Raw genomic sequence first — 17,057 nt, forward strand, 5'->3', positions numbered from 1 at the left:
CCGCCCCTGATTTCCACTTCGCAACCACGAGTGTCATGTGAGTCTGTATTTCACAGTTTAAGACGAATGATATACAACATGTTCAGCTCAGTGCAACAACACCAACGAGTCGGCCGTCAGCGGCGGCTGACCACGGCCAAAATAAATAAAGCGTCTTCCAGCACAAACGCAAAGGGCCCGGGTGGGCAGGACGAACGTCAGAGAACGCACGGCGCCGCCGGCCGTGGTGGCCGGCAGTGTCTCTGTGTGGGCCGCCTACACACCACGCACGTGAAAGCAATCTGCCGACACACACGGACTGCTGCGTCACGTTGTGAGTCAGCCGTGCAGCTGCGCTGTGCGGGCCGACCCGAGCCGTGCTGGGTGCAAACAGCTCGCGGCAGCCCGCGGCCGAACGGCACGCCGGCCGCCTCGCTCCGGCGACCACCGGCATTGTACAAATACAACATTGCAAACATATACTCTTGGCACAGTGTCCGCGGACGTCTGGCTAAGGTGACTGCGCACGCTGCTTCACTCAGCATGCATGAACGGCGGCGGTGAGCCTCCCCGCCGCAACGGAACATCGAGCACCGAACGGGAACGAACAGGTAAGGTAATAAACAGTAAGAGGTGAGCTCTGATGAAACGAACACAACAGGGCGCAATACACGGCACAATACACACACCCTTCCACAAACAAGGAACGACGCGGAGCGGAAGCGAGGTGACATGGGTTTAGGAGCCGACTCCGTGTGACCGGGCCTTACACTGGCTCTCGTTGTATCGCCACTTGTTACTTACGTCTGTCACGCGTCACGTAAACCGTCACGCGTCCGCAGTGAGGGTCCAACGTGGCAGTTTCACAAAAACGGTCCACCACACTGAGTAGGCTCTCTGACAGAGTCCAGTCTCGGGGAGCACGCCAGTATCTGGGCCGTGTGGTGACGCGTCCCACTGTCACGGAGGCGCGTCACACCGTCACGGAGGCGCGTCACACGCGGGAGATCTGTCCGACGGATCGTCCGTGCCTGCTGGGCAGCGGCTCGGCGGGCCGGGTGGGCCGCGCACTCACCAGCGGCTGGGCGGCCGGCGCCGGCGCGTAGCTGGGGCTCTTGGTGCCGTGCCGACGGCGGCAGCAGAGCCCCGAGAAGAACCTCTGCCAGCTGGTGACTGTCTTGGAGGTCCACACCCACATGCCGCTCATGACGCCGGCAATCAGCGACATGAAGAGCTTCACCAGGAACACGGAGACGGGCGGCACGCTGGCCTCCAGCGGACAGTCGGCGGCCGCTGCGCCGGCCGGGCAGCGGGCCGCGTCCGCGCGCGCCGCCGCCTCCCAGCGCTCCCAGTGCACGTACTCGTACACGTAGCAGATGACCACGCCGGCGGCCGGCGCCATGTACGCCAGGCCGTACACGCCGTTGCGCACCATCAGCGTGTGCAGCTTGTGCGTGTTGGTGCCCTCGCTGCGCATGCGCCGGCGGATGCGTACCAGCGAGGCGTGTCCGAGTGCCAGGAAGAAGGCGCCGGTGAGCAGGGCGGCGGCCAGCGGCGCGATCACCAGGCCGGCCAGCGGCAGCGGCCGCCGCGACACGTAGCACAGTCCGGTCAGCTCACCGCCCGAGATGGTCTGCACGGTGATGGCGATGACGGTGAGCACGGCCGGCACGCCCCACGCCACGGCGTGCAGGTGCGTGGCGTAGCGCTGCACGGCCTCCGAGCTCCACTTGCGGCCGGCGCTGAGGAACCAGGTGAAGGTGAGCACCACCCACCACAGCGTGGACGCCAGCCCGAAGTAGTAGAGCAGCAGGAAGGTGACGATGCAGCCGGCGCTGTCCAGCCCGTCGGCAATCAGCGCCCGCTGGCCGGCCGGCGTCAGCGCGCACACCACGTGGTCGGCGCCCAGCGCCATCCGCAGCAGGTAGCCCAGCGAGTAGATGTTGTAGCACATGCTGATGAACACGATGGGCCGCTCCGGGTACTGGAAGCGCGCCGTGTCAATCCAGAACGTCAGCACCGTGAACAGCGTGGAGAGGAAGCACAGCGTCGCCCAGACGGTCATCCAGAGCTCCGCCAGCCGCCGGTCGGCCGCGGTGAACAGCACCTCGGCGCCGCAGGCGGGCGCGCACTCGGCCTGCCGCGGCCCCTGCCGGTGCACGTAGCGCGGCGGGCAGACCAGCGGCGGCGGCGGCGGCACGGCGGCCGGCCCGGCTGCCGCCGCCGACACACCCGCGCCCTTCAGCAGGTCGGGCAGCAGGTGCGGGTACTTGGCGGCGATCGAGAGGTGCGTATCGAGACCGGGCCGCAGCGCCGGCTGGCGGCCGGCCGGCGGCGGCGGCGCGCCAGAGCCCGGCTCGGCGCCGCTGGGGTCCATGCAGAGGCCGCCGGCCACCGGCAGCCGCGAGCAGTTGAGCACGGCCGGCCAGTCGAGACTGAATGTGCGCAGCACCGGCCGGCAGCTGTCGCGCACCTCGAAACACACCGACTGGCAGCTGGGGATCGGGTCGCTGACCTTCTCCGAGCACATCGGCACGAACATGGAGCACAGGAAGAACCGCAACTGGTGGCTGCAGTTGGCGCCGATCAGCGTCTTGAACTGCTGCAGCTGCGGACAGAACAGAAACGGAGCGTTAGATGGTCGATCAAACGAGTATGGATGCAGGTCAGACCGTGACCGTGGGAGGCCCCTGGGTACCTCAGTCACCGGCCGGATGACACGCAAGCGTATCAACATGAAATCTAGCGATATGCCATTTATAAGTTGTCACCAGGTCTAACGTAGACCGACATATCGATATACAGATACCCAGACCGACAGACAGACAGGCAGGCACGCAGACTGACAGACAGACAGACAGACAGACAGACGGACAACAGACAGACAGACAGACAGACAGACAGACAGACGGACGGGCCGGGTCGTTGGCGGCCGCCGCCCCTCGCGGCGCGCCCGGTGTTAGTATACACGGAGCGCGGTGTGTTTGGGCCACCGCCGGTGTCAAAACAGAGCTGCTTGTTAGCGCCGCCGGCTGGCCCGCCGTCTCGCCGGCCCGGGGCGGGGTCGCCCCGAGCGCTGCACGCCGAGTCAGCGCCGGGCGCGCAGACTCGCTGTGTCGGCAGAGGCCGGCCGCCGTGCGGTGCTTGGGGCGCCGTTACGAGGCGTCGAACGGCCGGCTGCGGCGGCCGGCACTCGCCGCCGGCCGCAGAGCTGTTGATCGTGAGCGCGCCGGGGCCGGCCCACACGGCGCCGGCAGTGTGAGAAACGGCGTAAACAGCGCCGCCGCGCCGGCCCACCTATTTATAACGGGCGTCCCATTAGCGCCGGCACGACCAGCCGCTGACAATGGCCGATTTACGGGCCCGCTGTTGGTCCCAAGTGGAACGTAAACACACCCACTCGGTCGGCAAGAGATGGCCGCCGCGGCTCAGACTTGGCCTCACGTCCGCTCAGTGTCATGAACACGACGTACTGCAGGCATTAGGCGCCGACTGCATGGCAATAGCGACCAGTTATCGGCTTGTAGCCAGTTGAACCAGACGACGCGTCAGCCCGTTCGCTAAGGCCCCAGCCTGGCAAGTGGCACAGAAGTTAAAAAATAAAATAAGCGGCATCGTTCAACATGTGAATAATTGCTGCATAACATGAGGTAGGTAACGAATGCCTTAAAGAATGATAGATGTGCATCGAAGTCTAGAAACAAGCTATCTACCGCAGTATCAAAGTGACCCCGAGGAGAAATAATGTAACTGTCTAATTTAATCTAAAAGCGTCCGAAGGCAAGCAAAATGCAAGTTCGCCCGCTGTCCACGGCATCACGGAGGTCCGCTTGAGATCGGGCATTTATCGTCCGTGGGATTAACATAAACATTCGGGCTGAACTCCGCATTTCCGTGCCTACTTTTCATTGGGGTCGGTATTGAATAAGGCTATCACAGCCATACATCAGCAAAGTACATTAATTTTCTGCAGGTTACTTCAACCTTTCAATCTGACATGAAAATGGATCTTAATTTGTTATCAAGACAAGGGTATCGTGCGTCGAATAGAAAATGTGGCTAGCAAGGATTTTTTAATCCTGCAAATCGCTACCCATCGCTGCAACTTCGCAGACTTTCTCCGATTGCAAAACCGCAACACCACAACGTTTTCTTTCTGATAAAAACAGTCTCGCAACAAGCAAAAAAGGCCAAGCTGCACAGGAGCGGACGCCCACCGGTGAGCCCGGGTGGCCGCAGGTTTGTCGGCCGCCGGTCGGGTGGACGGAAATTCCGCCGCTGATCGGTAGCTGCGCAGCGCTGCGGGGCCACAGTGCGCCACTCCTTCAGCTGTCTGTGCGGGGCGCGTATTTACAAATTGCAACCGAGCTCCGCCGTGGGGTAAGGTGGGCAGGGGTTTTCACACTACGGCTGCGGTTGAACTACCGTCTGTGGTAGAAACTTCAGGACGATGGCGCGTTTCATACGAAATCTGGCGCAATATTTGTTTGCTTCTGTACTTGTACTGTTATTTGCTGTGAATTCTTGAAGTGGGAGTGTTTCAATAACAATTTATGGATTATTTGAGTTTCTTTATATAAACATAATACTGATATGATCAATTACTTAGTTTGGGAATTGATACACATTTTGTAGAGATTTGTCTGGCAAATGGTGTAACAAACCTCAAGCCTATCATGATCTGAAGCTGTTATAGGTAACATCAAAATTGCTTCAATGTTACCTTGTACCTTGTTGGAAAGACTGGAGCATGGTTCAAGATGATGCGTAAAAATTCAAGATTGAGATTTGTGCGAAAGCTTGTGACTGAAGAACGAAATCAGTTTGATATGATGGCTCAATCAAACGTGGAAATGGACGACAAAAGTAGAGTTTCAACATTCCAGCATGTGAGAATAACTTCAGAAATTCATAGTTCTTGTAGTATTGCATTCTTCTTATGTACAGTTAATAGGTTTTGTTAGGGTATTTCAAATTCATTGTGTCAGTTGTGAGTTGAGACATAGATGGATTGCGGAAAGTTTTTTAGAATCATTGTATGGTACCTAGCTAGGTACCTACTTGTTCGGTAAAAAGGTATGTGATGAATGCCATGAGAAGGTTTTTTATGATTTAACATATGGTCGTTGTTGTACCTACAAAAATGCAAGCTTACTAGCAACTAGTTTCTGAATCAAATCGAAAGTACCTATTTGCCATGAATGTAAATATGTACCTGCAAAGTATGTCAATAAATTTGTGTGATGTTGACCAGAGAGTTTTATCATCTGGGCATTTATGTCGCTTCCTACATTAGGTGTTAAGCATAGTAATTACGGATGAACTTTGTGCCAATATCTTCAATGCACATTGCACAATGTATTAGCATGTCTACAACCCTCACTGATCCTGCTATAGCTATAGGCATTTGGCACCAGCTTGACCAAGGGCATGAACTTCACAGTTGCACAACCTTTTGTTTTGTCATGTACCACCAGTCATTTTTTTGTGCACCAGTCACTTTTTTGTGCACATAGCAGTGCACACAACAATGTGCAGAGGGCCTACACAAAAACAACATGATTAGTGTGCACTATGCACAGCATTGTACCCTGATTATTTGAATATTTTGACCACTCAACAGTCAACAGTCAGGAGATAATTATTTAATATCACATTTATTATACATCACTTGTCAAACAATAGCATGATGACACACATTTTGACAAGCAATCATGGTAGTATTCCAATAAGTTGGACAGTCACCTCCCTGGGCGTCATTTTTCCGGGAAGGTACCTCTGCAGTGTTGTGGTAGGCTAGGTTGAAGGTGGTTAAGGCGAAGTAAGGTGGTTAGGACCAGGTCAGACCGTAAGGCCTGGTCAGGTTGATTTTAATCTTTCATTCTAATTTGACATAGATACCTATTCCCTATGTTTTTGCTCCAGCCTGAATTTCATTAGGTAATGAGTTAATTTTGCTTTGTTTTTATCTGTCTTGTTTTGTGTTTTTGTCCCTTATATTTTGCCCCATAGGCAAGGGTGGATCTTTTCCAGGAAAGGTGGTGGCATGGGTGGAGAACCTGCCCCGGCCACCCCGGCCGTGGCCGGGGTAACTTTCAGCCTACCCCGGCGCGGCCGGGGTAACTTTTCTACTCTTGTAAATCCTACAAGCTGTCTCCATACGAGAAAAGAAAACTCACGCTCTTCGAATGTTGACTTCCATGGGCGTAATATTGCAAATCAGGTAGGTATTTACCATTTACTTAACTTGCCATAATCTCCAACCCTAAGACCCGCGTATGGTCGCCAATGCCAAGATTGCTCTCACATCCTGTTCAGTTTCGAAATTTTGGCGCGCCTTCGGCGCACTTTTTCAAAACTACTGCTTGACCTCATTGCCTTCAACTGACCTGCCACCAACCGCAACCACACCCGTTTATGAGCGTACCCGTCAGGGTGCTCATAAACACCGAGCGGCCATCATGCTTCGAACTCGGACTGTTGTAACCGGGCCGCGTGCTCTCGCCACGCGGAATCCAACGCTCTAGCAACTGAGCTACGAGACCGGGACCGGTCGATATTCCTGGATCGACTCCCTGTTTGCATTATAAGAGCCGTCCAACATTGAAAAAGGCTACGCCCGTGGATGTCAGTGACCTATTTTAGTGCTTTGCTTGGTTCGATCTGTCAATTTCTCTGTAAAGCTTCTACTATGGTGAGTTGTCTTTTTGTAGCTATTTTGAGACACAATAAAAAGCTGAAAACGCAACATTTAGGTACTCAAAATGGCATATGGTTTGGTTTGGGTTCGGTGTGAAATTGGAAGTTTAAGTAAAAAGAAATAATAATTTAAAAGGAAATTGCCTTTTCGATCATTCCAAAAATGTTATGAATAATACGGTGTCGGATACAACGCTCATCCTTCATCCTATTCCATGCGTCAGAATAGGGGTTTGATGATGACCGTTGAGAACAACGTGAGTATATCGTCTTCCCGCGACTATCGGTCGCCGGCCGGGGTAACTTTTTCAAACATTCTCCACCCATGGGTGGTGGAGCATGATTGGAGGCGCTCAACCAGACGGCATAGGAGGGCACGATTTCTGAACGCGCACTGATGCCTGATTCAAGCCACGCTGTCTTCATGCGGGGCGGCGCGCTACTTAAAAGTCCCTAAAAGAACGGGAAATGATGCCGATAGAACCTTCAATCATTCTGGGCTAACGCTTATCGGACTTGGAAAAAGTCGCGACTCGCGATCCCAATTCAATCGAAAACCTGTGGGCTCTTGTTCAGCAGGAGGTGTATGAAGAGCCACCCGCCATAAGCACTGCTCAACCGCAGGCACAGGTTTAGACGGCGTTGGTCCGCATCAAAGCCAGTGTGCTGGAGAATTCATTGGCTGAAATGCTCCAGAACGTTCACCACTGTGTTTTTATGAAAGGTGGCTACAAGCTCAGTTAAAAGAAAAAGTACCAGATTGTTTTGCTTTTTAATTACAGCGGGAAGAAAGGTGTCCGGATAATTTCGTTACACCCCCTGTAATGTTCGAATCCTCCTCCTATAATTGGGACAACACAAGAGCCCGTTGGAGGGAGGCCTGAATAAAAAAATAGTTGCTAAATTCGAAATCAGCTCCAAAAACTAGCCTAGAAACATGTAAAACTCTAAAAAGGAACCGAGGTCATCAAAGGTCATTGAGCTGACCTGACCTTCAGGTGACCTTGACACCCACCCTAATGCATGGGACCAGCATCATATCACATGTTTCAACGCTTGAAACCACGTGAAGACTGCAACCGCGCGGCTAATGCGATCCGACATACGCCGAATCGCGATTCGGGCCAAACATGGTCTCGAGAAATAGGTCACAGGTCAAAGGTCATTTAGGTCAGGGTCATGAAATTTTCAGGGTAGGTGTAAAATTGATAAAATCGGGGGCATTGAAATTTTCGTCGCGATCGGACGGTTTTTACACGAGTTACTCACGAAAAACCGATAAAGCGCACCCAAAAAGGCAGAAATATGCACATGCGGTATCCTATACTGCAAAAAAAGTGCATCATTTTTTAACGTCGCCGACAAATTGTAATTACCCTAAGCTCAGGCAGATGTATGGTAGAAAATGCCCCAAGTGAAATACACTACGGCGGAAATAAAATACCCTACGGCGGAGCTCGGTTGCAATTTGTAAATACGCGTGCGGGGCCGGAGGTGACCGGTCCCAGGAACCCTCCCCGCAGTGGGCGACACCGCGACCGCCGCTGTCATTACGTGTCATCAGCGGCGACCCGCCCCCGGCCCGCCCCGCGAGCGGTGGTTGGTAGCGGCACGGCGCGGCCGGTCAGGCGCCGGCCGAGCGGCACGACCCGGCGCTGTTGCCTGTCGAAGGCGGACCGATTGGATAAGTTGCCTGTTGCCACCGATACAGACAACGCTGCACTGCCGGCGACCTTGGAAGCTAGCATTTTAGACCAGCTGCGGGTGTTTAAAGATAAACGGCGTGTAGGTCCCATCCGCCGATGCCGTATAGGAGCCGGAGCATCAGGCGACGGCGACCGACGAGGTAACCAGCTCCGCAGCGGCGGCCACTGACGGCGTCCCGACACAGGCGGTAGGCTTCCGAAAACTGGCCAAACGGGCGGGACGTTCCAGCAGCGTGCAGCGGGGCGGCGCGAGCCGGCAACGAGCTGCGTCGGCGGCGGGCAGCCGTCCAGCCGCCGTGTGCCCGGCTCGACACCCACGCTCTGAGAGCACCGCCAGCGGCCGAGAGCCGCCGTCTGCACGTCGAGATGAACCGATTCGATCGACTGCTCCAACCAGACAGTCAGCACCGCGCCAAAGCGTCCTCGGAAAACGCCGCCACACACCGATACCCAGCAGCCCGTGCGGCGCGGCGGCACTCGAGGGGGGGGGGGGGCGAACCGGTCCCGTATGTCAAACACGCCGATAGCAAAGCCGGGACATTGTAATACAGGCTAATGACAGATTCGGTGGGCGATAGACCGCGGACGACCGGCGGCCGGGCGTCAGAAATCGGCGGACGACACGGATCACTGGCTACCGGACACGGACACACTGAGTGCGGACACCGGACACCGGAGAGGGACGAAGGCAAGGACGCAAACGCGGATACAGGGCATCGGACCAAGACAGGGAAAAATAAACACATTTCAGGTGCCACCTCAGACTAGACTACGGTACCACCTACCCCAGCCATCACGAGCACACCTGTTCCCGCTGAGGTTACATGGGTTAACCGCAGGTATACCGCCGAATATGCAGCGAGTACACACGTCACACACACTGCCGTGTAGTGAGCGGGCGGCTGGGCGGTGCAGCGTCGGCAGACGGCGGGGCGTCTGAGTCCCGCGGGCGGTGACAGACGACGGCGACAAAACACCGCCGGGACACGGTACCGCACGCTGTCGCCGCCGACAGACACGACGGGAGGGACCGTCGAGCCGCTGGCGACGGACCGTAGCCGCGACGGGCCCGGGAGAGGCACATCATCGACCACAGGGGATGAGAGGGGAGCTGGGCATCAACCTCAACCTAAACGATCCGGTATCGTTGGAGAACTTAATCAAGTTTTCCAGATACTTACCTATCCAGTGTATCCAAATAAGAGCGAGAAATGAAATATAAGTGGATGCCATCACTTGTGGCGATATACTGTGGTCACAGCAGACAGCAACAACTACAGGCAGCTCCTGTCTTCAGGAAACAGGCACCCGTCCCAGTGCAGATTTCAGCTGACCAGCTACTCTGCTTCCTCTGGCGACGACATACTACAATGACTGTGCCAGCCAGGTATTGCGACCCGCCCGTCCGTCCCTCCGTCCGACCTCGGTGCGTCGGCCGACGGCCATCCAGGTAGGCGCGGCGCCGCCCCTGCGGCTCACGGAACGCCGCCCTGTGGCATCCGTCAATGTCGCCGTCCGCCCGGTAAAAACGGCCGCTCCGCCGAGCGACCGGCCGGCCCGGTCCGGCAGTCGACGGCGCGGCAGTAAATCAGTCGGCGAGCGACAGACCCCCCCCCACCGTCCGTCCCTGCCGCTGACACACAGGGGCGGCTACCTGGCTAGTCGGGGGATACCTACCTACGTGGGCTGACCGGGGTGCAGGGAGACGGTGATGAGTCCGAAAATGTCTGACATAAATGCCGAGGATGTGTCGTAATCCAGGAGTTTGTCGACGATTTTTACGTGTCATTAACTATCTCGTGGGCAATCTCGGCCGGGGAATGGCTGTCTGGTAGTGGGATGTTTTTATTTAAATCGTATGCAGCGTTGATAAAGTGCATGTCATTTGTCGATATAGCCGGCCAGGAGATTGTTCGAATCAAGATGGCAGGATCGAACAGGACTTAGCAGCAGAATACAAGCTGTTTCAATCGGATTTAAATTCCCAGTGAGCACAACTCGCAAGCCGTTTGGTTGTTTGGAGACAGCTCATTCAGGACCGTTGCAAACAGCATGTAAATGCCGCATTGTTCTTGGATAGCTGCATTGTTGTCGAGTACGACTTTTTGGGGGAGCTCATTACTGGCCGCCATTCGAAATGTCAGTGAGTTGAGGGAGTGACAGCGGCACGCGGCACCGTTGCGGCAGCCACTTGCAGTAGCCCAGTTCCGGCCAAAGCGTCCACAACATGCAATCTTAGTCTCCAAAGCATCGAATGGCGTGCAGTGCAGTGGACTGACAACAGACTCTGATTGAGTAGCAATTTGATATCGGCTACCGCGATGACATAACCGGACTTCTGGAAAGCCGGTCATGCCGGATAATCGACCGGTGCCATGCTCCCTATCCTAGAAACTGCCAGGGGCGCCGCCACGGATTTTTGACTGGGGGGGACGGACTGACCGACTGAAAACCCTAAAATAGACATTCTTACCGTGGCTTTTTTGGTCCGACGTATTGAACGTTTAAAGCAAATATGCCACTTTTAACATAGGGTTTTAAACTGAAGTAACAGTTTTGTAGCTTGAGCTGAGACAAGAATTAACAAATCAAGAGCTGTTATGGCCCAACGATCAACCTAGCCAAAGATATCGGTATCGATTTTAGGTTTGAAGACTGAAGTCATTCCCATAGGCTACACTTTGTCATTCCATTACCGAGGAATCCATTCCCTTACGGAAAAATGCTAGCCAATCAGCATTCAGTTGGTGCCTGGTTTGAACTACGTGACACGAGTATGCTTGGTCAACGCGTAATCAGCTTCCGCTGCAATATAAGTAGCCTCTACGAAAGATGGAAAACAGTTCTTATGTAGAAATAAAATAAAATCATCTTTGCAAATATTCATTATGTTATTTTCTGACCATTTTAAGCATAAGAACTCATAACTGGGGCAAAACAACTGGTTTGAGGAAAGTAGTTTAGGTATGGCTATAGACCGATTTCCCACCAAGTGCCTACCTATATACACATCCGATGTCCGATTCAATTTGAAACGGCAAAACCTCCAGTGCTCTATCAGGCTATAATTGCTGATGTGTGCCACTAATCTGATCGGTAATGCATATTGCATAGGAAATGCATATTGCATACCCGCGTGGAGGAGGGGGCGTTGTATAGGTAGTAACAATCTGTCTTTCTGGGTTGTGCATGAATCGGCGCGAAGCGCCGCGAAAATTGGCAAAAAACATCAGGCAAAACTGCTCCAAAATATGGATTTTGCAGCCCGTGTAACAAGCTTGATACCAGAAAACCTTAGGTCAGGTCACCAAGTGAAGTAGTCAAGTCGCCTCAAAGTTTTGTTGTCCTCTCAACCGTATAGCTTATTTCTTAGAAGCTGGAAATTTAGTGTCGTGTGACTGCAGAACGGTCGGAGCCGAAATCAGTCGGAGTTGATAGTTATGGCTAGAGTCGGAGTTGAAGTCTTCGAAATTGTTCGGATTTTGACTTTGATGTCGGATTGGTTTACCTAAAGTCATGCTCTCTTGGCTGGTTTGACGAAATATATTAGGCCCATTTTCGGCCAGTCGTTTTATACGACACACGTTGATCACGATATCAAAAATCGGCAGTTCCGCGATAACAGGTCGGACAAGAGCTGGAGATTTTGTTGGCCGAGGTGTCAGGGGTCAGACCAATGCATGTAGGCCCACACCCCATATACTGAGTATGTAAACCTCCTGGACCCTCTCAGATTCGGCACCGTTCTATCTCTTCCATCCTCAGGACAGTCAAATCCTTCTCCTCCACGCCGCAACCCCCCTGCTCCGGGCTGGATGGGCAACTATCCCATGCAGGAATGGCTCCACTGGAGCTATAGTCCTTTGCCGGGTGCAGTGAGTGCCAGTGGGCTGGGCTGCCTGTTCAATCGGTCGGGTTCAGCCCAATTGTGGGTCACTGGGGTGGCTGCCCAGACCAATGTCTCCCACTAATTCTTTCATCCTTCCGGCTCTGAAATGGTCTCATTGGACAGACGGGCCTAAGCAAGTTTCGGGTATGGATAACAACCAGTAAAACGCTTTTTGGGGCGACCAACGGAGCGAGCGAGAGGGTGCGAGGGTGCACGTGCGAAATTGCAAGGGGGTACCTCCAACTAACTTGTGCACTGCACCCTACTAACCGGTCCCTAACGATGTGCCAAATTTGAGCGCAATCGGCCTAGCCGTTCTCGAGCTCTGGTCTGGAAGCGGCACCTTGCACGTGCGCACGTGCAAAATGGGTCCCAACTGACTTTTGCACGGTACCCTACTAACCGGTCCCTAACCATGTATCAAATTTCAGCACAATCGGTTCAGCCGTTCTCGAGATCTGGAATCGACCCCTGCACGTGCGCACGTGCAGCAGCACCCCAACTGTAGCACATGAATATGCATTGCCTAGTGGGTACCTACCTATACATGCCAACTTTCTTTGCCAAAATTGTTACAAAACTGACACCTCTTCATTTTTCATGTGGCACGTGCATAAGGGGTCACCCACATGCATCGGGAATAGTCCAACACTTGTTAGAAGGAATAAAGCTACCCTACCGAAAATTATGGCATGTAATTCGGTCAAAAGTGGCTGCTGAGATATAAGCCTCGCAAAAGCGTGCCGGCCGCTCACACTCAGAAATTTCCGTTATCTACGAAAGACTAAGCTCGCTTCGCTCGCTCCGTAATGAGTTTGGGGGGGACGTCCCCCTTCCATTCTGAGAGTGGGGGGACGCGTCCCCCCCGTCCCCCCCGGTGGCGGCGCCCATGGAAACTGCTCAGAATCACGTCGAACAACATGATTAATCGTTCCCGAATCCCGCCTATGATAGGCATTAGGTAAGAAGTGATGGGCTGAATCCTCGCTAGATGAAGGCATTGGATGACCCGGAGAAAGGACGCATTCATAGACCTCTACATACCTCTACATGGTACCTCTACATGGTATGTAGAGGTCTATGACGCATTCTTTATCTATCTCTCAATCACGATCGCCCAGTTCATATAAATGGAATAATAAACAACAATCAATCTACCTCAACAAGTGTCAAGTTATCCATAACCTGCAGCTACTACGGACATGTTGAGGATTATCAAATGACAGATGTGACATATAAGTGCATGTATGGCCATGGCCTAAACTTTTGAATTCATTTTAAAAGAGATAAAACGCAAAAATTACTCAACGTTTCGCATTTATTGCTTAGCTTAGTCATGGGTGTTAGAGTGCGATTGTGTGCGATTTTAAAATGAATTCAAAAGTTTAGGCCATACATGCACTTATATGTTACTACGGACATGCAGAATGTATGTAGGTACCTAGATGCACGATGACTGCAGAAATTCTGACGGCTCCATCCCACACGTGCCCACACTGATTTCTAGGACAGATCTGAGGGTTGCAGTCTTGCAGATCTTGGATAGCACATGGTGGCCACATGGTGGCATGGTATAATCTGTACATTCAGGCAAGAGGTTAAAAAGGCCTGACCAATATGACCGAGACCGACCAGCACGCGCCATCAGACCCGCCCTCCCCGCACGAGCTCCAGACTCCAGTAAACCGGCGAGCACAACCTGAGGTGAAGTGAGCTGAAGGCTCCCACAGCTTGCAGTGTGCACGAACATTCAGGCTTTGGCGGACCGAGCCCAAGCCACACGGAAAGGTTGATGCTGATGCGTCTGCTCAGGAACCAGAAACTGACAGTCACGCCACCAAGGCGCTGTGGGTACGATTTCGGAAAATCGACATCGCCTTTCACGGTGAACGCATTCATCGAAGCGTAAGGAATCAACTCAAGTTATCAAGATGTGAGCTTTCTCGTATAGCGTGACATGATATGGATATCAAATGTGCACGCAAGCCACAAAGTAGTCACTTTTCACAAAGTTCCAGCATAAACAACACAAAGAAATGCAATGGTATCACACTACATGCCGCGGCGCTAATACAAGATGAAATCGAACAAACCAAGGGATTAGTAAACATAGCTGATGAACTTCTACTGACGACCAATTATATCGCCCCTGGTTATAGTAAATTTCTCCAGTCTTTCTCAAACGAGCTTTCGAATTTACGCACAAGTCTGTGAAATCAAGGGAAAGGTCAAGGCAAATGTAAGATAGGGAGGCAGTGCACGTGGTTCGCGCTCTGCGCCCCTTGCGTTTCCGTTAGTTCGATGAGGCAATGGCGGGGGAGCAGGAGGGGGGCAGTGACGGTCAATAAACTCCTTACCATTTCGGCTGCCTCCGCTTGCGTCTCGTGCCTGGCAATGTTGGGCATCCGTGTGACATTGTAGGGCATGTCCTGGCACGCTTCTATCGTGATAGGCTCGCACTGACTGGTCCTGTGGGGCTCGAACACCGAGCCGCCGACGGCGACCACCAGAGCCGCCAACACGTGCCACACATCCATCGCTGCCACAGGCGTGACCTCACAGTCGGCAGCCACCGCCTGGCGCGCCGATCAGCACCGCATCGGCCCCACGCGGTCACAGCACAACTCAGCAACAACCCCCACTCGCCGACGACTCCTCGCGACTGACCGACCGCCCGCTTCGCCGACGCACCGCGTCCGCCCGCCACCGGGGACCACTCAAGGTCACCAGAATAGAGGGCGCCACCGACCGGACGCCTCCCTTCGGTGGCCCATCTCGCCGTGCCCGGCGACTGGCGAGGGGCGATATGTGAACAAGCAATGCGGGGTGGGTATATAGAGCCTTGGTCATGATTAATGGTTATTGGTCGTTCTACGTAGTACGTACGGTGTACTGCAGTTGACAATGACAGTGAAGATTCGTTCTCCACTCTGCTATTTTCCATCCGAAATTTGCGAAACTCCAGAAGCCAAGATAGAAAAATGTCAGAACGTGGTTGATCAAAATCTGTTGCATAAACGGCGCTATGATAGTTGTATTTCATTTATTCAACAATGTATTTCACTCATAACACTCGGTTCAAACAACGGTGAGACACGATAGCTACAGCTGTAGCACTATGAGTCAATAGACTCGATTACCTACTGATGAAACTGACACCATACTGAGGACCAGACAACATGAGTCATAAACCGACCGCAGCTTGAGTTCAGTTCACCCCACAGCTCTTGTTAACAGTTATACGTGCATCAGCCGTAGCGGGGAACATAAACGACGAGCCAGGGCGGCAAATGCTTTCATTACACACTGGTAACAACATGCTGCACCGCCCAGTTCCCAGCTCTGCCGGGCTGAGACATATACTGCGGACACCGGCATCTAGCAAAGTTAGGCGTTACTCTCGATCTCAGTCCAGTCAGGAGAGGACGCCGACCGACCGACCGCCGATCTGCGCCGGTCACCGGTCCAGCCCGCTCAGCTCGTCCTCGGAGCGGGTGTAGACGGGCCGGCTGCGCGCGCGCCGCCGCAGCTGAGCACTCCCCAGCGGCCGGCCGTCGCGCGGCGCCAGCGCGCCCGGCGGCAGGTTGACCGGCCGCGGGTACGGCGTGCCGTAGTGCAGCGCCAGCTCCAGCCGGCTCTCGGCCTCGGTCAGGTACTGGCGCACGCGCTTCGGGTCCGTCTCGCCCGAGTGGCGCCGGAACAGCTGGCCGGCCTCGGCGCGGATGTAGGCGCGATGCTCGGCCGTCTCGGACGGGTCCGCCGCCTGCCACGTGCGCGCCGCGCGCAGGATCTGGCGGTACATGCTCAGCACCTGAGTCCGCAGCGGCGCTGAAGAAGCCATCCTCGCCAGTTGTCCCCCTCCAGGGTTCCAGGCCCACCTGAAGAGGTGTTGCTACCTGAAATCAGAAATGCTTCCATGGCCATTTCAAAAGACTACAATTATGCTAGGTAGGTATACCGACATGCTGCCAATAGGTAGGTATATAATTTGGTTGATTCAGTGCACTTTGAACTAGGCAATAGTGCTGAGTACCTACCTGCATTCATTATATCATAAGCTTGAAGCGCTCGTAGCTTAGATACTGAAATTCTAGTCCCCGGGAAATGAGTCTTGCCCTGCTGTAGGTCAAGGTGCTGACTGGTGCATAAGATCGTGACCGAAAGCCAGTGAAGACATGACTGTTCTGTTTTGAGACTTAGAATTGACAAATAGCCCAAAATATGCCCCAACCTCACCTTGCTCTTTCCTTCCTCCTCCTAAGCACTTCATCTATCTCAATCCTCAACGCCTTGCCCTGAAACTTCACTTTCACTTGTGTTCAAATCGCAAGTCTGCATATGCTTATTATCGCAGATGATTTTAGTGATGCAATTTCAAAATGTTTTTACTCCATTTGTATATTTGATTTTATATTCTTGCCTCCTTTCATTCTTCACAATGGTAAGTATGGAAGAATAAAAGATGCTATGAAATGTTGGTAGCTTCAAGTCAATGGAAAATTTGGTCAGGAATAAAAGAAAACCAAAGATTTTTGCCTACCGTGGTGAAGTAGCATCTTTAAAACATCAAGGTAAAGTGCCGTCGATGAACCGTCTGGATTCAGAATGAATACGAAAGTATTATATATTTGTTTAGGCATAAATGACGCAGCTGTTTCAGTCGTATGATCGAAGCTTCCAATTTGTCGTTTTCGCTAGCACTATTAGACAAATCAGAGGTAAGAGTATCTTTGAAATTTTGATTATAAATAAAATGTGAATGCTTTTTATAACAACAATGCAAC

The 17,057-nt window shown here is 53.2% G+C and overlaps 2 protein-coding genes across 2 annotated transcripts; both read right to left on the reverse strand.

Moving 5' to 3' along the window:
• Positions 1-31: 31 nt before the first annotated feature.
• LOC122363362 (frizzled-9-like) lies at positions 32-15,001 on the reverse strand. The gene is made up of 2 exons (XM_043332554.1): positions 14,631-15,001; positions 32-2,587 (listed from the first exon to the last, which is right to left on the reverse strand). The coding sequence occupies exons 1-2, from the start codon at positions 14,808-14,810 to the stop codon at positions 974-976; spliced, it is 1,794 nt and encodes a 597-aa protein (XP_043188489.1). The 5' UTR covers positions 14,811-15,001; the 3' UTR covers positions 32-973.
• Positions 15,002-15,299: 298 nt separating this feature from the next.
• LOC122363355 (LYR motif containing protein 1-like) lies at positions 15,300-16,880 on the reverse strand. The gene is made up of 2 exons (XM_043332530.1): positions 16,510-16,880; positions 15,300-16,169 (listed from the first exon to the last, which is right to left on the reverse strand). The coding sequence occupies exon 2, from the start codon at positions 16,112-16,114 to the stop codon at positions 15,731-15,733; it is 384 nt and encodes a 127-aa protein (XP_043188465.1). The 5' UTR covers positions 16,115-16,169; positions 16,510-16,880; the 3' UTR covers positions 15,300-15,730.
• Positions 16,881-17,057: the final 177 nt, after the last annotated feature.

The sequence above is a fragment of the Amphibalanus amphitrite genome, unplaced genomic scaffold, assembly GCF_019059575.1.
Source record: "Amphibalanus amphitrite isolate SeventyFive unplaced genomic scaffold, NRLGWU_Aamphi_draft 000617F_arrow, whole genome shotgun sequence".
Lineage (NCBI taxonomy): Eukaryota > Metazoa > Arthropoda > Thecostraca > Balanomorpha > Balanidae > Amphibalanus > Amphibalanus amphitrite.

Bases quoted from the DNA above. Each gene is read 5' to 3' on its own strand.
- LOC122363355 (XM_043332530.1), bottom strand. From the start codon at position 16,114: ATGGCTTCTTCAGCGCCGCTGCGGACTCAGGTGCTGAGCATGTACCGC.
- LOC122363362 (XM_043332554.1), bottom strand. From the start codon at position 14,810: ATGGATGTGTGGCACGTGTTGGCGGCTCTGGTGGTCGCCGTCGGCGGC. The intron at 2,588-14,630 runs GTAAGGAGTTTA...TTCTGTCCGCAG, and splicing joins AAGCGGAGGCAGCCGAAATG to CTGCAGCAGTTCAAGACGCT.